We start from the raw sequence: 25,968 nt of genomic DNA, 5'->3' as shown, positions 1-25,968 counted from the left end.
GAATCTTCTCTTTTCCAGCTCTCGCTGACATCCACAATTCTCCTCGTTTTGACATCTAAATTCCATAAATATGTTGTTTACTCCCTCTTCTGGGCTATTAATGAAAAATATTAAGGAAGATCAAGCCAAAACATCCTCACATACACGCGGCATCTAAAAGTACTATTATGCCAATTATTAGTAGGATTCAACGGCGCAGAGGTTACTAATTTAGACAAATGATGTGTGGGGTTGGGTTTTTTTTTTTTCCCCTGAAAACAAGTGAACACAATCTCGTTTTGGCTTTTTGGAATATTAACTCAATTAACGCACGCAAACGCGCGCTCCAGCCCTGACACACACATGTACTTGATCTGGTTCCGCCTGAAATCTATCTATTCGTCGCTTCTTTCTCATAAAAGGGGGGAAAAAAGGTGCTTTAATGAATACACGTGATGCTTATTATTTGGATCGGCAGCATTTGTGCCTTCTGTGCCTGAACGGCCCTGAGAATAGGTTAACATTTGGTTTACAACACAACAATAAAATTTGCCTTTATTGCAAATAAACAGAGTATTCACAGCGTACAATATTGGTTTAGATGCAGGATTATATTCGCTCGTAGAGAATCTAACATTAATATAAAAGGCACACGCGTTTCATGTTTTCACACCTTTTTTATTTTCCAAGCAGTGTTAATACGTATTTTAAATATCGCATTTACTTGGTTAAAACATGAAACTATTTTATGTACATTTGTTTGCAATCTGAGAACACACACCATCAAGTAATCATTTGTACAGCAATAACATGTATCAAAAAAAAAAAAAAAAAGAATTAAAAGAAAATAAAATAATCACAGCCCAGAATTTTTACCATCCGCTCCCCCATTTGCTTTGATTTAAAAGCTGCAGTAACAGGAGAAGCCTCACCATTATAGTAGCTGAAACGGGAAACAAACACCGCTCTCTTCTAATAATTGTCTTTAGCTGCTTTGATTGGTTGCAGTTAATATTAATAGTATAACCTTTAAAAATTGTGGGGAAAGGTAATACTTTATCTTCCCTCCTCATATTAAGGCTGCAAAGCAAGCTTAATGAGACACCATTATAAAATCATACTGCTAAATAGTATCTTAACTCACAATTCAGCCTATATAATTATATCAGTTTTGCAACTGGCAATTACTACCGATGGATCAAACGGCCCTTTCTCGCCCCGTGCTGCTCAGGACGTGTCACGGCCACAGCCTTCACCACTGGTTGGGCTTAGACGGAGGCGAGTCCCACCCGTCCCACGGGAACACACAACTCACATTTTGCTTACAAACAGAAGAACGTGGTCTGAAAACCTACGGAATACGCATCCAGGACATAAACCCCACACACATCTGGCAGCCTCTGCTCAGGATTTGTCCTGGAGCGACACATCGGGGTGACAAGCTCGGCTTTGGGGACCGGCCAAGGTTTTTAGGAGGGCAAGAGCGGGCTGTAGGCACATTCCAGCGTACCTGGCTGTGCACAACGCCTGCTGGCTTCACGAGCACAACAAACTCACCCAGCAAACAAAAATAATTAGTACGTACGTTTACAAACGACATTTTAAAGACTATTAACATATAAAACATTATCATCTTTATGAAAATAGACCAATTTCAGCACAAGCTTGCCTTTTGGGGGAGGAGGATACATACATTTTTTGTTTTTATTTTTTAAAAGGCAAGTGTTCTCCTGGACAGCTGCCAATAATCCCGTGTCAAACGTCCCTAAAGCAAGACAAACTCCTCTGTGCTAATTCTTTTTAATCTTTTCTTTTCATCCTCAGAAAAAAGGTTGTTTTCTTCATGGAGTGGACTGGAAGCGAAGTCATAGTCTCTGGAATGACCCTTCACAAAAGTAAACAAGGGATATTTCTCCTTAGACGAAGATTTCAGCATCTACAATGGAAAACACACACCAGAGAAAACGTTAATTGGGAATGAAGAGATACAGCGAGTAGCGGTATTTGTCTGATGATGACTGCAAAGTAAAAAATGCATTCTTTATTTTTACTATCATATTAAAACAAAAGCATTGCACAATCTAAACAGTCACTTCCATTTCTTCTCCCTGCCTAACCCCGCATCCTGTCCCACACGGCTCACCTCCACCTGCTGCTCCTCTCAGCTCAGCTGGACCCGCTCGGAAGAAGATAAAAACCCCCCAGACTCTACAAAATAGTTAATGCCGTAAGGTTCTCCTCAAGCTCAGGTATGAATTCTGCGGCGACTAAGCATCTCAGAGAGGAATTTTTATTGCAGAATCAGCATCTACAATAATCAATGGTTTTGTTAAAAGTTTAAACACATACCCCTATGTAAATAAGCCAATGGAGAGCACGTGGCTAGAACCAGATTGATGACAGGGACAGGCTGGGGGAACTGGGGTGCCAAAAATCTACATTTATAAATAAGAAAACCGAGTGTGTAGAAAGCGGGTGGTGGGGAACGATAAATACTGAAAGAGATCAGCAATACGGAAAGACGTTTCAGCCTTTCAGGCTCTTTTGGATACTTAATTGTTCACTGATTTTTATTTTTTTTAATTTTTTTTTTTTCAGATTTCTTACCTGCTTTGAAAAAATCAGTGGAGTGATGCAGTGACATGCACAGCTATGTTAGTTGAGAGGTAGGCACTCTGCAGAACTAAAATCACTAAACGTAATTTCATGAGAACAATTAATCTGAAACAGTAAAAAACCTAAATAATATTTAAACAATAAGGAAAAAAAAAAAGTCAGGGGGGTGTTCAAAAAAATCACAGTAAAATCCTTGATATTTACTGTGCTCTGAAATTTTCCACTTTAGTCCATTTTACTTGCACTTGGCTATTGTGATGTGAAACCTGGGTAAAAGAGCAAGGAGATACAGGAGAGCCGCACACAGTGATAAGCAAAAGCAAAAGAAGAGAAAGAAATGAGCATTAGAAAGAAAGAAAGTTTGCAGGACGTACAGATGCTTTGTTTCTGGATGATGGGATGCAAATCCTTTCACCTCTCGGGGCTGAATCCAGGCCGGCTTATTATCAAGCTACATCTCACTCACAGATCATTTGAAACTAAAGAACTTGCAAGTCCTTTGGATGCCACCGTGATGATTTCTGCAGAGTTTATTGATGAAGGTCAATATTTGCTAGAATTTCAGTGTTAGCCTCAGACTGCTGCTGTTGTCACTGCAACAATTAATTCTTTGTGCTGAACTGCATCCAAGTTCAACACTCAGCGAGTCCAGTTCTTCACAGAACTTCTCATTTCTGCCAAGAACCTGGGCTACAAACAGGCGAATGCAGTTGTAGCCCAAATGGATTATTTATTTGCTGTCATGGGTCTCGATAGGGAAACAATTCACTGCATTAGCAGAAAGACAAGCCTGGTGCCAGTTAAATAACAAGGTAAAGCAGCAGCAGAGCGGCCAGGAAAAGGCAGAGCCACCCCAGGTGCTGAGCAAGGCCAGGGCTTCTCGCTGACCTCCTGGATCTGCTACATGTTAGTGAGAAGCCAGAGAGAAACTGCTGTTCCTGCTCGGAATTGGTGCTGGAAGAGCAAGACACAAGTAAGACTGCAGCCAGTTGGTAAATCCATCCTTCCCAAGTCTGGATGTGTTTCCAGGTCTCCTTAATCTATCAGCTATTCCAGGTATTATTAAACTACTTAACAATAGCTGCCTAACGAGCAAGTGCAGAAACAAAGGGTAAATCGAATGTGAGTGGGATGGAGTTTCACCAGTAGCTCCATTTGGACCTGAGATCTCCATGCCCTAATTTCTCTGTCACTGAATATATGGCTCGCAAGGTTTATCCTCGCGTAATAAAAGCTAAATCTTTTCTCCCAGCTCTTATTGCCCACAGAAACAGCTAGAACCTGAATTTTTTTAGTCGAGCCTACGTGGGGTACACTGGGATATGCTGCGCTTTGTAGCTCAAGAGTCATCGTACTCAAATTGTGAACAAAGGGGAAAATAAGGGAAGAGCAGGAAAAAAACAAAGGATGTGAAGGAAAATCATGGAATGTTTCTCACACTGTACTTGTATCCAAACTTTCCTCTGTTTTCAAACTGACTGTGCCTGAAATATAATTATATAAAATAATGTCATTAATATTGAAGAACTTCTATCTAAAATACCAGGATAATAGCTCGAAGACTTAAATCAGCCATGAGTATTTTCACAACATTATGTTCAGAAAAAGAAATGTACTTAATCCTAAACTTGTAAGAAAAGAAGGAAAAAAGAGGAAGAGAACTTCCAGTGCAACTGATTTTGTAATTAGATTTTTTTTACCATGTTCCTACATTCTTTCTTCTACATGATAGAAGAAGAAAACACAGAAAAATAGAAACTTCACTATTTAAACTTCCCATATATCCATTGCTTAGGAAATTCTACTACTTTCAATGTTTTCTACCTCTCTGCGTAAAAATCAAAGAAACAACTTCAGCATCCCTCAATATCTGCTAAAGATCACATACAATAGTAAGTTTAAAATTATTTTTTGCTATAATACTAATACCATTTAACAGGCCATTCCAAATGCTGTGCAAACATTCATTCTTCGAGCTGTTGTGGCAACTACTGTGGTTACAATATTAATATTGTGAGCATCTTCTGCCACCGCTGCATCCTTTCAAAGTCTGGTTTTTTTTAAATCACAAACCAGAGTTATTTGCTACACTAATATAACGTATTAATAAAGCTGTACGTCATACACTCATATGCTGTAATAAGCAAGGAAAAAAATGTCAATTACATTTGAACCTAAATGAACCTATAGCAGTATTGTTCAGGCGGAAGGAGGTGGTCAGACAGATTTGCTGGGTGATACCTGCTGCCTAGACTTCAAAACATTGTCCCCGAACCATAAACACGCAGCTTTACACTTAAATGCCATCAGGAACAGCACTGACGCCAACAAGAAATAATACACTATTTTGGCTTGATCAAATCTACTTCCATTCAAACCCTCCCTCCCGAGGCCCTGCCTGCCTTTCCAGCGTCCCCCCCACCCCGCCCCGGGCAGGGGACAGTCCCCGCCGCGCCAGCGCTGCCTGCAGAAATATTCCCATTTCACGAGTGCCACCTCGTGGGCCTGTCTGTGCCAGCTCGGCCGCCAGCCGCCCGGCTTCTCCCCGGCTTGTACCTATAGGTAAAATCGGATTAAATGAAAAAACAATCTCGATTTCTCACGATTATAAAAGCAGCAATAAATCTCAAGAAGAGAATGATGTCTGTTTAGAAGAGCGAAGCCGATTCTCTCCCTGCATCCACCCCCAGTCCACACATGCCGTTCTGGCTGAGGAATCCATCTGGGAAGTTGGACACCCACCTTCGTTATTTCTTCCGAAGCCTTCTCAAAGTCCTGCACAGTTCGACAATAAAATCCTATTGTGCAGCTCGGATCCATTTTTTTGAATGACATCTTTTTGGGAGAAGGACAGTGGAATGACTGCAAGTTTCGAGATTAAAAATCATGAGATACATGGTTAAGGCTGAGAATGGCACAGACCAATGCATTTACCCGTTTGCCCACCAACAGCTTTAACATACAATCAATGTATCACTTGGATTAAAACCCAGCACACGCTTCTGAAGTTATTTCTTCCAACCCCCCTGCAAATCTTCAAGTAATTCCACTCTCCCCCCATGTATAAAACCTGCTGTTTACGCTGTATTCACCAAACTTGCACACAACACCCTGCTAGTTTGAGACCTGTCAAAGCTCTGCCGCTCCCAGCAGTACTTTATGAATATTCCCAAGGCAGAGGAGGTGAATGCTCTTCTGCAAATTGAATTTGTAACAGCTTTTGCACTATCTCACAATTGCTGCTTTACTACCACCGCCCATTGCCCCCTTCCCTCCCCCGGCCTCTATAAAAGAGACATAATGGTATAAACCAACCTCATGCATTTGCCTTTAGTAAATGAAATGGGTTAAAAACCCCACAAAACCCACAAAAGCAAAACGGTATCACAGCAATCCACAAGTAGGAAAAACCCAAACAACGTGCCCTGGCTTTTTATAAATGTTTTTTTTCCTAACGTGAAATCTCTTTTCATGACAGATGATGCTCTGGCAGCGCTGTGCACTGACACTATCAGCAGCCACGCTATAAGGAAAAACAAACAACTACAAAAACCCCTTCCCCACGCTCCTCATTCACAGTCCATGAGAGAAAAGGTGAGAATATGCCGCCTACCCTGACTATGTGTTTATTTATTACAGGAACTGTAGTTTTGGTGAAGCTCATTGTCTAATAACTGAAATTATTTTCTCACCACTGACTGTCTCTCAAAGGAATCCTCTTTATTCTGCTTCTAACACGCAGAACTACCCCGTCATCCTCCCTCTATTAAATCACCACAGCCCTGCTACAGCTCTCAGTAACGGATGCCACCCCGGCGCGGCTGCACCGCGCCGCACCGCAGACACCGCTGCGCTGAAAGGCAGATTGTGGTTTTCACAAACTTCCCCCGGTGATCACAATCCTCCAGTGAATATTCTGCGCTACTTCCTTTCCCGCTGAGGCATGAGCTGTGCAGGGCTCACGGCGCTGGTGACCAAGGGACCAGGACAGTCACCAACACCAGGACGGAGCAACACAGCAGATTTTGTACCACCACCAGTGTGTTTCCTCTGTGCAGGAGAACTCACAACTGCTACAGTCTAACTACAGCAGCCCCTGGCAGCTAACATCAAGCAGTCTCTATACTAGAAACCCCTTTTATCTTTTTTTTTTTTTTGATCTTTTTTTTTTCCCAGTCAGAAAAGTCAATCTTCAGAAGACGACAGCGCTCGTTACCTCATCTGAGAGGATCTGTCACTCTAATAGCTTTACATATTGAAGTATATCCTACTTTACTTCTGATTACAAACCTAAGAGAAGTATTTCTATTAAAGCTCTGCTAAAAAATATAAGCAAAGATGAAAAGTTGTATTTCTACATGACTGATTTTAGTCGCTGTTTTTCCTCCTAATTCTGTTCAAATTTTATATGCAGAAATTGTATTTTGACTATTCGTTCCCGAGTCATTAAATACTTAAATCGCACCCTGCCTTCCGCACCGCATTTCAGCCACACCGCTGGAACAGGGTTGTGCTGTGCTGGGCAGGGAGAAGTCTTAATGCTACACAAATCACTGCGCAGCAAAGAGAAGTGGGAAGGCATTTTTTTTCCCCATTCCTCCAAACAAATGGATTCTGGAAGCCAATACAGAGTGGATTGATTTCCAACTTATTCTGGACAATTTGTCAATTTTGAAAATACTCCCTACAGATAAATCTAACAAGCAACTATCCACACTAAGAAAGCAATTTCTGTTTACTTTTGACATTTCTGGACAAAGATATAATACTATTAAATGCACTAAGCATTAAATTGCAATATATTTTCCGTCTGCAGAAAAGCATTAGGATGCGATCAAGCCAAGCTGGCAGCTCGCGTACCTTCAAAATACATTTTAAAACCTTATTATTATTTGGAAATTCATATTAATGCCAGCCTGCAGCACAATCTGGAGGATCAGTCATGGGAACAGAAACCCAAAAAAGATGTGTATTTTTTGCAGCTTGGCCACTGAGCTACAGAGTGACCTTAAGGAAGTCACTTCAGCTCTGCTTCTTTGTGCTCTTCCTATCTTTTGTGCGGCTTACCCAATTAAACTGTAAAATCTTCAGAGGAGGCACTGTATTTTACTGGAGTTATTAGCGTAAGGGCAAGGATCTTGGTTATAATCTCTGGCTGCTGCCACAAGACAAATAGGTAGAGCTGGGACTCACCAACGCTTCTTCCAAATATCCCAACAGGGCAAATCTAAAGGCATCTCTAAAAATAATGAAAGTTTCCATCTAGGATATTTTTTTATACATTTTGCTGCTATGCCTTTTTTTTTTTAAATTCAGAAGCCTCTAATTTTCTAGAGAATCTTATACTTCTATATTATGTCATGCTAATTAAAGCACCTTGTTAAGCATAAATACTGAAAAATGTCATGCTTACTTTAAGTTGGCCCTAGAATTTAACATTAGCACTGTACATGTGAGATATATGTATATATATGCACTTTTACTAAATACTATTTGATGGTATTTTGATTAAGGTATTGTGGTCAACTTCAATGTATGGTAATGGATCTTTCTTTTCATGGTTCACTCTGCTGTTCTTACTTTAAGTTAACTCCTGGCCGCTCTACAAAACAGAAGCCATGAAGATACATCAACTTCATTACACACCATTTGACTTATGTTTTAAGCATAAACAGTCAATTTAAGATCAGCTACTCGATACGTTTGAGAGTTGCGTGTGACTCACTTCCACTGTTTACAGGACTTTACTGCAGAACTTTTAAGAATTCTACATTAAGTAACTAGTATTTCAGGGGTGGTGGAGATTAATACATATTCTTCCTTATTTAAATGTAGTATGTATTTTCTGAAGCTGCATCTCCATCTCTAGGAGTACTTAACTTCACAGAACTCAGTGGCATGAGTTCTCTAATAACCAACTACTAACCACTACTGTTCTAGAGCACTACTAATTACCAACTGTGTTCTACAGCACTTGATGCTCTCCTAAGCAGAGGATGCACCCAGAGAGTTGCTCCAAGGAGGCTGAACCATCGTGGGGAAGTTGGACACAGGATGAAGGAGGGTTTGTACAATGGCACCAAGTACTTCTACTGTGAGTACTACTGAACACCTACTTCTGCAACTGATCGTGTTTTCCCACAGTACTTGCAAATTGAGTTCTATCTATTTTCAATGCAAGTTATTTGCTAAGAGGTTAAAGTAAAGGGAAAACACTATTGTAAACCAAACATTTAAGACCTAGGTGTAGCCTGACAAGATGCATTCACTACATCTAGATGCACCCAGAAAGTTGTCGCCTAGAAAGGGGCTGGGGGAAAGCAAGAACAGACGCAGCACCTACACCTTCAGACCTCTCAGTTTCTTAGAAACTACTGTTCATAAAAGCAGATTGATTAAAAAAAAGCCCACAACTCATTAAAGGAACAGTTCAGAACACTTAAGTAAAATTCATCTAGTCAACCACAAACTTCACTGATTTGCCTCAAAAATTTCCACTAGTACGAAGATAAAAAAAAAAATGACCTGCAAAGCTGTTAGGAGCAAAAGTTACATTTAAAATGATAATCACGTATTCCAGTATAGAAATACTATGAATTCTTGCATAAAGAAGCAGCAGGTAAACCTATAGGATCTCTGGTTCAACCTGCCGACAGGCTCCTACTATTGAATACTACAGTAATTCCCTCCATGATGTTGATTGCAACTTGAATTTAAAATAAAATAAAAGGGAAATGACCAAGAAGACAAGCTCACTAACACAAATCCAAATAACTCAGCTTTAAGTACTCCAAATATTGTCTATTTGCTTTGATGGAAAAGTACTTAAATGAAGTGATGATCTTTTTTCGAGGTTTTCTGATCATTAAAAAGAAATAGACGAAGATTAATGAAGTAAAAATTAAAAGCCCATATTGAGTTTTTAACCTCTGGTCATTTTTGTTGATTATAGGCCTATAAAGAAGGGCAGAACTTTGATAAATAACATGTTAACTGTAAAGCCATAAAGATGCAGCTAGCTAGAACATCTCTAAATAATTAGTGTTTGATTCATATGGGAAGAAAACAGTGCCAGGTCTATATCCATACTACCTCAAGAGGGAAATCCTTTATGCTGACATCTACAAAAGATTGGCAGTAATGAGGATCCATGTAAATCAAACTGTCATCTACAAGGACAAAACAGAAGACAAGTAATTCAAAAAACACCTTATTATTACACTGCTTACAATCCAATTTCTATGCAGAACAGCTGAAAAAAAAAAAAAAAAAAAAAGCCAGCAAGTAACTGCTTGCCAGGCTGATATTCATTGACTGAAGCATAGGTTTTTGCAGGACAGATTAACTTTTGCATAATCAAATATGCTTGTATAAGCAGAATTTTTATAAAGTGATGAGACTGTCATTTAATTTTTGGTGATAAAATTACTTTTACAAACACACAATTATATTCCGGAGTTTGCATATGAAAAATGTATTGTGCTGCTTCATCCTGACAGGAAGAATATATTGCTTGTCATTTAAGCATCAACTAACACCACTTAAACTGGTAAAAAGTAAATACGTAAATAAGAACTGCCAGACAGTAACAGCAAACGCTCCTCAAGTTTGGGGAAACAGATAAATTATGCCTTGTTTATGCAACAACGGAAATTAAATGTACATTTTACAGAATCCAATTACTCTATGGGGTAAATGACAAATGACTGGACTTTGGTAGATATGATGAATTAATAAGGTACTCATTTTGCTATTTTAATCATGCTATTTCCCACTGGTTCGATATTAACTTCCTAACTCTTAAAGAAAAATATTGAAGAGACATAACGTATTAAAACACTAACCTTGAAATCCAGCAAAGTAATACGACTGCTTGGGTTTGCCACCAATAATACCAACACAATACTCGAGGCTTAAGATTCCCTATAAGCAGAACATTAAATAATTAGGACAGTGTTAAACAGAGTAAGTATTAAACTGAATTAAAATCTTTGCTCTTTTTCCACTGTTTTTAGACAAATAACTTTGTTTCTTTTTTTATAAAGACTGACTTTGTGATTTTCTGGGGCTTGACTCAATTTTTAGAAGCTTAAAACTGCCCAAAGCGAGAACATACCATCAGATACTCCAGAGAAAAGTCCTCCCTTTTTGTGAGCTGCCCATACACTGGGAGAATTGACAGTATCATTTTTGGGGAGGAGACAAAATGTGATGTTATACAAGTTGAGCACAGGTTGCTTAGTCAAAAGACAAAGTATAAAAATTTACAGAGTTCATATACATTTACGTTCTGTGGCCCAGGGGCTCTTCTCTTTTTGCATTCAAATGTAGATGTCTGTCTAGAGTATGAACTTTTATGCCGTAGGGAGAAATGCCAGTTAAAGCAAGAGTGATTACAAGATCCAGCTCTAAAACAGCAGCCCAAAATACGTGAGGAGACACACACACACACGTTGAAGAGAGCTGGGTTCTGTTACCCATGTGTCTGTGACAGCACACAAACCCAGCAGACTCACTACATCATAAAATGTTGATTTTATGGATATACCTCCTAGTGCTGGGGAGCAGGATTTACCTGTTTACACGCTATTCTGCCCAGGTAAGAGCATTGTGGTAGTTTAACGGACTGGAATTCGGAATTGCTCTATCACCCACAAGCTCTGGATGCAGTCACAGAGTGTGGACACCAAGAAAACACCCTTGATCGTTTCTCTATTAAAAGGAGTACCTAGGGAGGGAACGGAAGAAGGCAGGGAGGACTTTCCTCCCTCTCCCTTCAACATATTTCTGCTCTTCTCACTTTCATGAGGTTCTATTCCTGAACAGAGCTCATTAGCATTTCTGTGAGTATTCAGTCTTGGCTTAAGACAGTTCTCCATTAGTTATCCCACCAACTCCAGTGAGAGCTGAATTTTGCCAACATCGAGCGCTTTGGAAAGCTGAGCCCAACTGTTCTAATGCAATTGAAGCCCAAGACCATTAAATACTCTGAAAACTGAACAGCCTCTTAATGTCCATAAATCACAGTGCTTTTCTTCTGGCACTAGGCAAGTGTTGGGTCCAAAAACTTGGAGTCTGGCCCAAATTGGGAGAGCAGTCCAGAAGACTATCAGTTGATGTAAAGTGAAATCTCCATCAGCTGGCAGTCATATCTCTATCCTCTCCTCTAAGAGATCAGCCATTAAAAGCATAACCATTACATTATCATCGTAGAAGTAGGGAACAGTTTCTCTCAACAAAATGATTGATGTTTCATGTACTAATCAGACCAAAGCTTCTCGAGATAAAATTTTCCCTGCTTAGACAATGATGAAGTAATGTAACAACAAAAACCGTTGTACTCCTCACCCGAGATGCTAACAAAGGCAAATTCAGTATGGTTTCTACAGGTTAAGAGAAAGGGCTGCTTATTTAAAATATGAATGAAAAGGCTTTTTTAGGTAGATCAAAGGCAAAGGCTGAAACAGCTGAGCAGGACACATCCTCTGCCAGCGAAGCAGGAAGGGAGCAAAGCTACTTATCGAGTAATGAATAACTGTTTAATCTATGGGAATTTTCTTGTAAAAGTGAATTATAAAAAATTTATCAATTTTCCTCCATAAATATAAAATCCTTTGTAAAAATTACCTCTTGTACTACATTCTAAAATCTGCATTTTTAACTTAAATCCAGACCCCGAGAAATTTAGTCACTTCTTGTGAACAGTCAGGCTAGAGATTGGAGTGACAAATACATGCAATTGAAAGCCCTCTTATCACAGTCTCCCTTCTAAGGGACTGCAAGAGGCAGCACCAGGCTTGGTAAATGAGCAGCAGAAATTGCCCCGGTAAAGCCCATTGTACGAGGCAAGCTCAGATAACGTGAGCGTGCTGCGAAAGCCAGTGCCACGCAAACATATTTTACTCTGGGAAAAGAGTCTTTTTGAGAGCTAAATAGAGAAAGCCTCTGCAGGGTAAAAGCAGCCGTAGATATCTGTCAGTAATAAGAGCCAGTATTAAAGAACTGGAGTCACTTTTCTTTCTCTGAGAAAGCTTTATGAAAGTTGCAGAAGCCACTGTTTGTAGCTTATAAACCAAGGCACTGCGTGCTTTCCCGGACCTGGCTGGTTCAAAGGCTTTTTTGCAGTTAATGTTGAATGTAAAGTAAAGTTGCCATAGATCGTGTCTGAGACCTTCCTAACTGTAAGAATGAAACTTCTCCAAAACCAACTGACTAAAAATACAAGGAAAAGAATCAGGAAAGAAAATCGATTTAATAGTTCAGCACTTAAATAAAAGGCTTCATCATTCTGTCTCCCCATGCCATTAAAAAACAAATGTTTCCCTAAAATCTTAGTGTCACTAAAAACAGCCCCAAAAACCCAGACTCTGAGATTATATTCATGCTACTACTACATTGTGGCTCTTTAAAAATGAAAAACAAGAATGTAAAGACAGATAAACAGCTGCATGGAAAATGGTGAAGCAGCAGGGCTAAGAGAGCAATCTCTTCCCTAAGAGCAGTACTATTCTGCTCACGAGGCAGGGTTACGGTACGTCTTCAGGTGTCAGCACTCTAAGTAGAACCTCTGCTGAAAAAAAAAAGGGGACAGCATAGACTTTCCTCCCCTCTGCTTTCTTTTCAAGTCTTACTTTTATCCAGTTCATTTTTATTTATGGTAACTGCTTGCTACTCCTGCATCACTGTCCTTCGAAACACTCATCCTAATGGCCAGGTAGTGAAAAAACACTTGAAATAGTGACTAAAGATATCAAAAAATTCTAAGCCCTCTCTTAAGGGGACTAAAAAGACACAAGAAAATGGGAAGAACAGACAAGCAACAACCTTAAACCATTTGACATTTAAGAAAATACAAAACAGAATACGGAATTTAGTATATTTATGTTTTAAAATGCTGACTGATACTTAATATAGCCCAACTCTAATAACATATGTAACTAAATTACCATTTGTAATCTGAGCCACTGCATTAATGTCTTTTCAGCTAGGAGCTACTTTAGGAGCAGGACAGTTATCGCTGCTTTACCAAGGGACATCATGTGCTCTGCAATTACGTCTGATCTTGTAATAGGAAAATTTAAAATCTGTAAAGTCAAACTTTACAACCTTCAACTGTAAAACCACCACCACACGTTTAATAGGTAGAAGATTACCATCATGAAGTGGCTTTTCATATCACCTAGTCCTACTATTTAAAAAATGATTGAACTCTCATTTCATACCTTTACAAACTCTAAGTAGTCCATGTTTGTTCTCTCTCCACCGAGTCTCACGGGAACTAATATAATTATAGCTTTTGTGTCTGCTTTTCCAGAATCCATATAAGAACATTGTCTGTCAATAACATCTGAGCTGTAGACTGAAAGGAGACACACGGAAATGTTCATATTTAAAATACAATGCCTTGCTTTTACAAAGACACACCTACAACATGTCAAGACTTAGTCTGACAAACTAAAACTACAGTCCTTCAAAATATTACTGTCCGCCTGAAATATAACTCTTGAGTGACTGATGAAAAACAGTGTTATGCTTCCTTATTTTCAGCAATATTTTGCCCAATGGTAATGTGCTGCTGCTAAGATACACTGTCAGGAAAATGCAGAAGGGGTAAGTTAGGAGAAAACCAATAAATATTTATTCACTTGATATAAACAACTTCTAACAGGAGTAATTTAAAACTTGAAAGCTTGCAACTAACAGAAACATCTACATGTTAAAGAAAAAAAAAGACAATAATTGATTTTAATAAATACTCAAAGTTCACTGTCTAAAGTTAACACAACAGTCATTGAAAATGAGTGAAAAAACTGCATTTAGTATTATTGCTTATTCCCTCCAAACTGAGATGCAAAAAATCATCACCAGAACAAAGAAGCGAAAAATTAATAGAATTTTAAAAGTTTGATTGATTACCCAGGGCTGTCAGTCTCCTCTGTCCTATCCCAAGATCAGTTATGACACAACTAAAATTTCTGGCAGCTAAACCTGGCTACTGAAGTAATAATTGTGCTTCAATTTGAAAGACTATAGTCATTAGTGTGAAGTTTCACCATGTGTTTAGTTTATCTTGTCATCATTTTCTGCTCCCGAACATCCAGAGCTCCTAGCTCCTCTGCCTGTTACTGATGATTTAAAATGCCAGGTTGGAGCAGAGGAAAGGCTACCACTGACTCGGATTCGTTATCCTGCTCGCATCTTTGAACTCCAAGCGAAAATGACTTCTTACTGTTCTAAAACACTGGTGCAGTGGGGTTTTTCCCCTCTAGAAAAATGGGTAAAAGAGAATCCTGTGATGCAAAAGACAAATAAAAGGTGACTAACAAATCTACTCGAACTGAACTGTTTTCAGCTGTTCGGTTGTTTTGGAGGGTTATTTTTAATAAGACATAGAAGTTCTTACTAGCTTATTGCTAAAATGACATTGAAGTGAGTACAAAACAGATTAGTAAGTGATTTAAATCCAAAATAAATAGCTACAATAGGCAGACTGTAAGAAAAATTTATCTCGCTGGATTTGAAATTCCAGTATCTCCCACTGTAAGATCCCAAACAAGCAACATCGCGATGTCTGATTCTCAAAGAGAACAAACATCTGCATATATCAACAACCCCTTTGTCTACATAATCTCAATGTTGAGGATCCATTTTTGAGTTTATTTTTTCCTTTAGAGCTCTATTGTTAAGTGCTTACTGAAAGGCATAAAAAGCATCTAAAATATTTGCAAAAATCTACATAATCAAAACATTTACCTGTACAATCCTGAGCAACATAGACTGTTACTCCTTGTAGCTCAGGGTCTCTTGCTTCTTCAACAGCTTTTCTAAGCACAAACACAAAACTATATAACTCATCTCTGATTTTAAAGAAATTAACAGTAAATAAACATGTATTATTTGATTTTTAGGAACAGGTTGGTTTTAATTGTTTGTGGTTGGGTTTGGCTTTTTTATTGTTGGTGCTTTTGTTGTTTTGTTGGGTTTTTTTATTTTTTATTCAAGACACCTTCCGTTCTTGACAAATACAGATGGGAGGGTGGGTGGGTTGTTTGTTTTTAAGCACTGGATTCCAAGATCCAGTGTAAACGGCAACATGTTTTTCCCAAGCAAAGATGACGATGCCTGGCTATTTGTAAGAAACAATAAAAACCACAAAAAAACCCAACCCAATGAAACACATTAACTTACAATGAAATTCATATTCACTACCTAATTTCTTTCTGTTTATAACAATTTTCTGTCATGTATATTGGGATAACAGAGGCTAAATTTGCTGACAATAATATTATTTTCAATAGATCTCTCTAGCTGACCTCAGTTCCTACAACTAGCCACACGTTAGTACTTCATGTCTGTGGAAATAAAGGCTCGCACATAAAAACCTGTGAGGTTTCACCAAAACTTCCCAAAAGATAATTGCAATACTAGGCTATCCTCAAAAGAGTAAGAGTAATGGACCTAAAAACTAAAAAGAAAATGTATGTCGATGGTCTGAAGCGTGATCATCAATCAAGGCCAACATATGTAAAGAAATTAAACTGTTCAAAACAGAAGATTAGCCTTTGACTTGAATACACGCTTGCATTAAATGGTCACTATCCCTTTATTTCACAATATATTTTGAGGAATCGTTTAATACAGTCGTTCTCAAGTTATGAGAGAGCTATATGTTGTTAGTGCTGCTGTGAAAGAGCAGAGATCTGAGAAAGGAAACCTTCGCAGTGTTGGAAATCACGGGTAGGTTTGTGTTGAATGGAATTCTGGACCAAATCCCCCCCCCCTCCCATTAGGTAAAGAGGCTACTGCAATTTAAAGCAAGCAAAAAGAATTTTGACCGTTTCAGAAAAAAAATAGAAGAAGACACATAAATAATGTGTCCCATCACTGTCTGCATGTGCATGTATGCACACGTAGACACCTGATTATTTCAGTACAGGTTCCCTTAAGATCAATATACTTTCATACGAAGTATTGAACTCTCCTATTCACATATATATATAGATGAATGTACGAACTTTGGCTTCTGCTGCTTAAATGAATTATTAGTGATTCAGTTTATAGGTAAACTGGAATTCGCTAAGAACGCAACGATGTAAGGCTGTAAAAAAACCAAACCAAACCAAAAAAATCAGTAGCATTCAAAGAAATGGCATGTAAAGGCACACAGTATGGAGAAATTTGACTTTCGACTTTTTTTTTTTAACCACACTGAATGTCACAGACCCTTTACTTTTACTGTGATGTAATTATAATATTAATAGTCCCATACATTTACAGTTTCACAAGAATTTGATGTGTGCAAAGAAATGCTGAAAACATCAATTTTAGCTCTGACATTTCATTACACTATCAGTACATTACAGCCCCCAGGTTACAGTATAAAAAAAAAAAAAAAAATCTATAATGTTATGCATGTTCCAAGGTTGAAAGAGTGGTTAGTTTTTAGAACATTTCATTAAACGTAGCTCTACTTAAAACCCCAGGTTTGGGAGAGGTACTTGGGACTTCTGCCCGAGGAACAGGAAAACAGGAATGTTGTTTTTTTCCTGAAATAAGGTGGAGCAAAGGCTCAATGTTCCATTCCTGCACCTACTGCTGTTTCCCTTCCTGCCTCTGAAAAACCTCTAAATTGCTACTAATATGGACATTTTACATCATGAACAGTTAGATGCTCAATTAAGCTGAAGTAATCTCATGACACTTTGAAATGCTTCTCCTGTAACGTGTAAGGCACCGTAACGAACAAAAAATAAAGGTGTTTTTACCTTAAAATGTGTGCAACAACTGCAGGCCCGTACCAATCTCCAGCGATTTTTCCAGACTTCTTTCCATACTCTATTAGCTGATGTAAGCCAAAAGCTGCCAGCGGAGAGTCGCCAAACCAAGAAATTATTTTTCTATGATAAAATTCATTTCTCTTTTCATTGACATCACAGTTTCTCTTTACTGTTCCCTGATGATGATTTGACAGGATCTTGGGTTCTCTTTCTGCCGTGAGCGATGCTTCGAACGATGCTGTCAGCTTTTTCACTGTATGGGCTGTCCACGATTCAGAATCTGAACTGTCAATGTCCAGCGCATCTGGCCAGACCCAGGCTGCAGCAAGAAATTTTAAGATGCATTTTAGGTGTATTATTAACTTTTTGGTTAATATTTGGTTATTAGCAAAGCACATCCCTTTCTCCCCCTTGTTCCCCAAAGCAGTACTATGTACTTTACATACCGAGATGCAAATGTCAGTGTTAAAATGTAAACAAAGAATTCAAGTGGAATATTATTTGCTTTTATTTCTGCTGAATGACAGGTGAAACGCAGCACTACTAACAGTACAGCTGTTAGCAACTCAAGCTATCTGAGACAGTAGGTCAGACTCCATCATCCCAGTCAGTTAAGATACACAAAATATACAAGGCATAGGTTAGAACTATCTTACATATTAAAAATACAAAAATTAGCTATTAAGTACCATCTAAAAAGTTTTATCCAAGTCAAACAAGAAGTTTCAAAAGCTGTTTTTAATTCTTCTGGTTTGTCACAGTATTAAAAGAAGTAGACAAACCTGAGGATTTATTCATGTAAAAAAACCCACTTTTTCCTGCCAAAATATCAAAGCAGAACAGCAGAAAAATAGACAAGATTTCTTTATTCACTAAGTTCGTGTATTCTTTACCTAGATGACAAGACAAACTTGTTTAAACATTACTCAGCACAGTATCTACAGTCTGCATTTCCAGCAAAAGGATTCCCTAACAACGCCTCCTACGCGCAGCGTTCCTCTCACAGCACCGTGGTGGTTCAGAAGATCCAGGGAACAGTAACGCTCCCCTTCTCAGCTGCTGGAAAATCTCTCCCACAAGTTCCAACAACTCCTTGCGACACCCAGCACCTGAGGAAACCTCCGCAGCATGGGGACAACCACCCCGCGGCAATGCCCCTTACCACAAGTGACCTCTGTGAAACCTAATGTTAATTGTCACTGCAGACCCAGGGAGATGCAGGCATAAACTCAGTGTAACATCACAGGCCTTGCTATTCCTGTCGGCATTTCGAAGTAAAACTTACCAATACCTTAATATTTAAAATAAAACCTCCTTTACAACATCATTCAGCAATATCTGGAACATTCCACAGAGCAGTGGAAGCGGAAGTATTCCAGCTAGTAACTGCAGTCAAGTTTTGCTTTGTAACAGAAACAATACCATTAAGCTATAATGAAAACATCTCTGGGAAAAGAACAAACAGCGATGAAAAACTTCATGTAAACACTTAAATATGTTTCAAAAGCTACCCAGGCCTCATAAAAAGCTTTTCAAAAGATAATTCACCAGCTGTCAGAAGACTAGGCGATGAGAAAAGTACTCCAGAAAGACCATACATACTCCATTTTTCTGCACATTTGGATTGCCACAGAAACACTAGCACTCTGGAATCACCAGATCACTTTCCAAATTAGGATGCATGGGGGACAGCACAAGGAATTCTTTGTAACTGTGGATCTTAAAGATAGAAACCTGGGGCTTTTCTGTTTGGAGTTACTTGAGAATGAGCCATTACGCATTCCTACCCACAGGCAGTCTTCTGATCTGATTTTATTTCTTTAAATGTATGTATAACAAAAGATGTATTTAAGGGATTTGTGTTCTCAGCAGAAATATTTTCATACGTTTTGATATTTGCAGTCAGTTGAAAGGGATAATGTCTGGTTTAGGACTTAAATATCTACAGCAAAAGGAACACTACGCCAGTCTGATGGTTCAGTCATGACACCACCGAGAAAGAGGACTTTGTGATGCAGCTGGTTTGGGACTGCGCTCACAGCTTACATCATATTTGCACTAAGTACAAAGCATTATCAAAACAGGCTTTCAGAACTATCTTCTGCTAAAGTATTCCTGGGATCCAACAAATGGCTGAGCAAACAATACACTGCATTCTCTCTAACCAACGTGCCCGGGTGGCTTCAGGCCCATGTCTTGGATCATTTTGACAACAGGCAGTGGTGACAGGACAGGACCGACTGTTTGAAAGGGGGAACGTGGTCAATTATGAGAAGGATTGAGAAGAGGATGGAAAGAAAAGGTGGTTAATGAAGAGAACCAAAAATACCGCTACACAGGACATGGCTCAGCTTGGAAGAACGGGGAGGACGTTCACGCTTCGCCTTTGAAAGCAGAAAGTGTTCCAAGTCTCCTAAAGCCACTTCCTTGAACCAGCTGTGACTGAAGGAGTATTTGGAGATGGACAGTGATAGGAAAAAAAGGGAAGTTCCTGTGAGTACTGAGAGGGAAGGGAGGAAATGAAATAGTGCAAATTTCAACACAAAGAATGATGTATTGAAGTTAGATTAGAATCCTTCTGTTAACTCAATGTATGAATACTCGAAGAATTGAATAATGTACAACTTTAAAACTGATAAAAGAACATCACTTTTGCCATAGCCCACAGCTATGGGCTGAGGAACTCATTTCCATACGTTGAATACAAGAAATGAGCAAGATTCAAGAGAACTGGAAATCTGCATGAATAATAACAACACCCCAGTACGGGATCACAAATTTTTGTGGTGTTTTACTTTACAGTTAGCTTCTGAGGAGTTTCCACTATCTTCCCTTGACAGACCTTGGTGTTCCCTTTCTCAGAAACGGAAAGTAGGTCGGGTAGATCACCGCTCGGATGCCATGGAACAATTCCAATACTAATGAGAGGAACTCCAGAACCAAAACCAGCACACCCTTCCCATGCTGGCTACATAAAACCCATCACACTCCATGCAGAATACAGAGATCTTCTCTCATAACTCACCTCTGCCAAGAAAATGAAGCATAAGACCTTGAGCCAGCAGCATTTGACCAGTTCTCAGTGTGCAACCCCAGCCACAGTCTGTGGTTAACGCAGACCCCTTTATCTGAGGAAATTCCTCTCTGTAAGTCAGCCATATTCTAGAAATAAAATCTTTACGGAACTCCTCGACGTTTCCTGAAATCTCCGTGTTGATTTTATCAAAATTGGACCCATCTGTAGAGAGTTCACCGGCCTCTGTAAAGCAAAGCACAATTGAAGTTACAATTCAATACGTTATTAGAAGGTAAGTAAAAAACTATTGTTACGAAAACAGGGCAAACTTGCAGGAAGGCAAATAGAAATAGGTCAGCTGAAAAAACCCCCCCAAAACAGAGCAATACAGGCAACATCACTGCGTCAGTGGAATCATTGACTTGCACGTAAGCAACGGCTTGATTCATGTCAATGTAAACAGTCAAATAGAGAAGGATTCTTAGAAAACTGCATACTGGAAAATGGTAACGAAAGTGCTGGTGTAGTGACTCTTTGTACAGGTTTTTAGAAAGAAAATCTCGATTTCATATGTAAATGAAGTAAAGTGCAAATTACAGCACTAATATTTATAGAAAGAACAAGACTTCAGTGTAGAATCTGAATAAAGCAGGTTAGGATGGGTGCCATTAGAGGTGGCATTGGACAATTAAATGAGTACTTTCTAAGCTGTTCATATTTACATTTTGAATTTCGTAGCTGTTAATTACTGTCTTTCTAGAAGATTAAAAATATATCCACGGAGCTGCTGCTGAGTAAGACTGGAATGAGTTAAGTGCTGTGTACATACCATCAGTTTTGAAATGGTAACATTTTCCCAGCAGAAAGACTGGAGAGTTTCTACTGAAGTAAGTTTTTGTTTTCAACACCCAACCTAAAATAGACACAAAAAAAATACAAATTTGTGACTAGAGGATTCCAGAAAGGAATTTCTAATAGCATCTGGTTAAGCCAAAAGTAACCCAAGAAAGGAGAATATAGAGAAAATGTACTGAAATTGGGTTTTGCTTTCATAAATAACAAAGTTTAATAAAAACACAGATGAGAGTTCTGGTTTAAAAGTAACAATGCTAGCCACATATGAATGTTTGAAGTTAATACAATGGTACTACCACGCAGAAATGCTAAAGCTGAGCTTCACTTGCTCTGCCTCTCTTGTGAATTCATTACTCCGTAATTCGATTCTGTGAAGTTTCCAACCCCTATAATAACATACAATAAACTTCACATATGACCAGTGAAAATACATGAAGGGTACAGCTTCTCCCGCAGGATTAATTAATCATACTTCATCACAAAATTAAATTGCAGATTTCAGACACAGAAAGTAGTACAATATGCTGTACAATTTCAAAGAGTCAGAATTCAGTTTTTAGGTTTTGACAATGCTCCCAGGTAGTAGCTGTTTCACTTAAGTCTAAATCCCGTGGTGTTTCATATCCTAAGTCCATAGAGTTTCTTGAGTTTTTCCTGTCACATATGACTACTGTAATGTAGTAATGACTACTAGTAATGACTACTGTTCCCCTTCAGCCCTGTGGCAGCCTTAAAGTAGAAGAAAAGTATCTTTTCATCCTGCCAGACACCTCCAAGGCTCAGTTATTAGAATTAACACAATTTATCAGAAGCCTGGTGGTAAATCTGAGCAACCTCAGTCCTAGAGGTAAAATAGAAAAATTAAGGTTAAGTATAGATTAGTAGAGGGCACACTTGAAAATTTGGTTGCTTATAAACAAATTCAACTTTGGAAAAGTATGTTACTCAACTATGTGAAGTAGATTCTTCAGTGGACTTTGCATTTCACACACCATCCTATTTTTTCCAGAAAAGTACGTATAAGAAATATTTTTGTGCAGATGATTCCATATTATCCCTGTTCAAATCTAGTGTCATTTATACAGTGTTTACTGTTTTCAAAATAAGTAATTTAAAAAAGAAATTATGCAAATTTATTTGAAAAAGAAAAAGCTAAACAAGTTTATTTGAGCTGTTTATCAAAGAAAAAAGGTTTCAAGGGCCATATTGCATTTTTTTTATTAACATTGGTTAAATTTCTGAATTATGATCCCATTCATGCTGACAAGAAACATTCCATTCATTTCAATGGAGACAGGATTTTACCATACACTGTTTCACTTACTGTATTTCATGTTGTGCCATGCAGACATAAACTTTGATTTTATCTTTTCTACTTCATCTGTCCCTGTGGCCTCCATATTCAAATTCTAGAGGAAAAGCCATTGCTGTCTTGTAAGATGTTCAATTCTGATACTGTAAAAACAAGAATATAAACATATCCATGGGCACTGAGAACACAAGGTATCCTATCACCACCAGCCCACTTCGGTACTTAAGCCTAACATGACCAGAAACAGTAATAAACTTGCAGAATCCTCCACTTCCAGGGACTGAGAAGCAATCACTTGTTCCATGAATAAGTAATAAAAGCATTTAATTCCAAATATACACCAATAAAATTACTATACAAAGCTAAATAAAATATAATGTTCTCCAGCAGCTCTCTGTCGCACAACAAACTGATCTAGAGCATATAACCTGTGCTGGCACACGAGCACTCTCATTCTGGCAGGGAAATGAAGGGCTACACTGCATTTCACTACATAGAGTAGACGCTCTTCTGCTGAGAAGAATATAATAAGCGTTTTTTTTTACCACATCAGGGGATAATAAACAAATCTTGATTTTAAAAACAGCATTAGTTTCAGATTTCTAATCAAGAATTTTCTAAGCCAAAATTTACATGCATTGGAGGAACTGAAAGACAAAGCGCAAGATGTTTTGCCGTATGTGTACAAGACAGAAAGCGTGTTGTACTGAAAATGCCTGTAGTAACAGTGACATAATTTTGTACAGAATTAACTTGCTAGATAGGTAACATCAAAAGATGAGTAGAATATTATCATAAAATCAGTGTTTACTTTACATCCCTTCCAAGTATCATTGTATTTACCTTTCCACGTGTTATTCTCCATTGAATTGGGATCAAAAGCAAATGGGGATCAAAACCAAAGACTAAGCCATGCTACTTCTCTCCACTGGGAGCATATTTTAACTAAGTAAAACCTCACCACTGGTAGTGTAACTGAAGAATCATAGAATCATAGAATGGGTAGAGTTGGAAGGGACCTTAAAGACCATCCAGTGCCACCCCCTGCCCTGGGCAGGGACACCTCCCACCAGACCAGGTTGCTCCAAGCCCCCTCCAACATGGCCTTGAACCCCTCCAGGGATGGGGCAGCCACAGCTTCTCTGGGCAACCTGGGCCAGTGTCTCACCACCCTCACAGCAAAGAAGTTCTTCCTAATATCTAATCTAAATCTCCCCTCTTTCAGTTTAAAACCGTTACCCCTCATCCTATCACTCCACTCCCTGATAAAGAGTCCCTCCCCATCTCTCCTGTACCCTTTAGGTACTGGAAGGCTGCTGAGAGCGTGAAGATGTTGGGGTGCCAATGTCTTCAGAGGCTGGAGGTGCTCACACAGATGTGCTGTTTCTGCCATCTGGAGGTAGGGCAAGGAAAACAGCAGGCTACTGCCCAAGCCATCCCCAGCATGTTTTTCTGCCATTCCATTGTGTTATTTCATAAAAGTCTGCCAACAACTTTTTGGTGGCACAAGAGGCAATGCAAGCTCACAAACACGGGGGAAGACTGGCATTTTTTTGCTAGTGAAAATAACAAATGGTCGCAACCCTACTTTGATTACCCTTGTGTTAAGCTGGGTTTTTGTAGGGGAAGGAGAAGAAAAACAATTTAAGGTTGGGTTTTAATTTCTTGCCTTTCCTCCCCCCTTTTTTCTTAAGGAGAAGAAAAGGAAAGACTTTGCATAGAGGTGTGTCATGACTCCAGCTGGCAAAGCCAGTGAGATTAACTTCTTCAGGAGCTGCCTTTGGTCCAGCCTGTCCTCACATGATCCATCAGCGACAGTCATTTATTCAGGGGCCACTCACTGCCTTAAAAGCCAATACCTATAAAAGCTCCCTCTGGCTAAAATTAGGAATGAAACAAACTCTACTGTTCCAAAAGGGCCTGAAGGAAAAATTATTGAAATGAGAAAGAAGCTCATTTTCCTTTAAAAGACAATCGTCATCGCAGCACATTTTTCTTCCCTCCTCTTACATTTCTTCCCCAGCATTATGCTAAAGATGTGAAAAGGACTTCTAAGAAGAATGCCAACACAAAACAGGCACATTTATTCCACTGGAAAAACGCAGGCTCTTCCCATCAATGTAGGAAGGCATCAGTAATAGTTCCACCGAAATTAATGGAACAGCATCAGGAGAAAGTCCCAGGGAATGTGGATTCAAGCCCAACAGGCACAGTGCAACCCCTGTTATTAAATCTAAAGCTAATGGTTTTATACTGAAGTTGTCTCATTTAAGAAGTTGTCTAGAACGTAGATTACTAGGACGGTGTAACTTCACAGAGCGGCAGGACACCCCTCTGAATGAAAAACAGAAGTCTTGTACTCTCAGAGCCCCCCTTGCCCAGAGGTAAGAGGGGAAAGATTGCAGCGAGGTGGCTGGTTATTCACAGTGAGGGAAAAAAACCTCCCTAACAACAGAATTTGTTTATTTTCATTAACAGAAAAAGCAACCTAACCTGCCAATGCAACTACAGCAATAGGGATGAATGAAGTCTAAACATGACTACCTTAATATGTGAAGACAAGACCCCCTTCGCATCCTTCCTACCTGGGAAGAACCTGAACTAGCAGCAGTGACAGCAAAATCCACACAGAAGTCCCAGACAGACAATAATGCCGAGAAGTCATTTTTAAGGAGCGAGTCCCTTCTAGCTGTAAACACACATTAAGACAGTTAGAAACAATAATTTATAAAGGGCAGGTGAAGAAAAAGCAGCTTTTTTTTTTTTTTTTTTTTTTTTTTTTCCAATCCTGCAGCAAAGACCGAACGTTTTACCCGTTTAAAGCCAAGCCGCAGCTGTTGGCAAAGAAGCCGCCTCTCTCCTCGCCCGTTCCCGCCCCGGGCCCCTCACACCGACCCCCTCGGTCTTTTGTCCCCCGCGGCGGCCCCGCTTCTTCCCTCACCCGCCGCCGGCCGCGTCGCGGTTACCACAGCCCGGGCCCGGGCCCGGGCCGCCGCCCGCGGGTGCGCCCGGCAGCGGCCGCCTCACCGCCGCCACCGCTGAGGCGTTTCATCCCGCCCCGCGTCCCGCCGCACCAGCGCCGGCCGCTCACCCCTGAAGGAGCCGACGGGCGGTTAACGCTTCCCCGCTCCCGCCATCGCCACGGCCGCCGTAAAGGGGGCGGAGGAGCCGCCGCTTACCCGCCCGGTGAGCGGCCTCCCGGGGCCGCTGAAGCCGTGAGGGAACGCCGCAGGACTACAGCTCCCGGCGGGCGCCGCTCCGGGAGCCGGCCTGGCCTGGCGGCGGACCCGCGCGGGGCATGCTGGGAGCTGTAGTCCGCCGGCGGGGCGGGTGTTGCCGGGCCGCCGCCTGTGGCGGAGGGAGGAAGGATCGAGGAGGAGGAGGAGGAGGAGGAGGCCGAGGCGGGCCGGCTC

General features: G+C 39.8%; 1 protein-coding gene across 2 annotated transcripts; it reads right to left on the bottom strand.

Moving 5' to 3' along the window:
- Positions 1 to 639: 639 nt before the first annotated feature.
- On the bottom strand, positions 640 to 25,761 carry ATG4C (autophagy related 4C cysteine peptidase). 2 transcript variants are annotated; one of them, XM_074151547.1, is made up of 12 exons: positions 25,647 to 25,761; positions 25,141 to 25,244; positions 22,568 to 22,698; positions 21,218 to 21,301; positions 20,398 to 20,631; positions 17,361 to 17,691; positions 15,349 to 15,419; positions 13,818 to 13,954; positions 10,440 to 10,518; positions 9,688 to 9,764; positions 5,338 to 5,457; positions 640 to 1,915 (listed from the first exon to the last, which is right to left on the bottom strand). In XM_074151547.1, the coding sequence occupies exons 3-12, from the start codon at positions 22,641 to 22,643 to the stop codon at positions 1,745 to 1,747; spliced, it is 1,380 nt and encodes a 459-aa protein (XP_074007648.1). In that variant the 5' UTR covers positions 22,644 to 22,698; positions 25,141 to 25,244; positions 25,647 to 25,761; the 3' UTR covers positions 640 to 1,744. The 2 variants fall into 2 exon arrangements, with proteins under 2 accessions (XP_074007648.1, XP_074007649.1); XM_074151548.1 differs by lacking the exon at positions 25,141 to 25,244 and having other exon boundaries at positions 25,647 to 25,747.
- Positions 25,762 to 25,968: the final 207 nt, after the last annotated feature.

Source organism: Numenius arquata, chromosome 8 (assembly GCF_964106895.1).
Source record: "Numenius arquata chromosome 8, bNumArq3.hap1.1, whole genome shotgun sequence".
Lineage (NCBI taxonomy): Eukaryota > Metazoa > Chordata > Aves > Charadriiformes > Scolopacidae > Numenius > Numenius arquata.
This window is presented reverse-complemented; position numbering and strand designations above follow the sequence as displayed.

Excerpts from the sequence above, each read along its gene's own strand:
- ATG4C (XM_074151547.1), bottom strand. The coding sequence starts at position 22,643 with ATGGAGGCCACAGGGACAGATGAAGTAGAAAAGATAAAATCAAAGTTT. Across the intron at positions 17,692-20,397 it reads GCTTCATTTTCTTGGCAGAG|CCTGGGTCTGGCCAGATGCG; the intron begins GTGAGTTATGAG and ends TTCTTGCTGCAG. Across the intron at positions 13,955-15,348 it reads TGTTGCTCAGGATTGTACAG|TCTACAGCTCAGATGTTATT; the intron begins GTAAATGTTTTG and ends GTCTCCTTTCAG.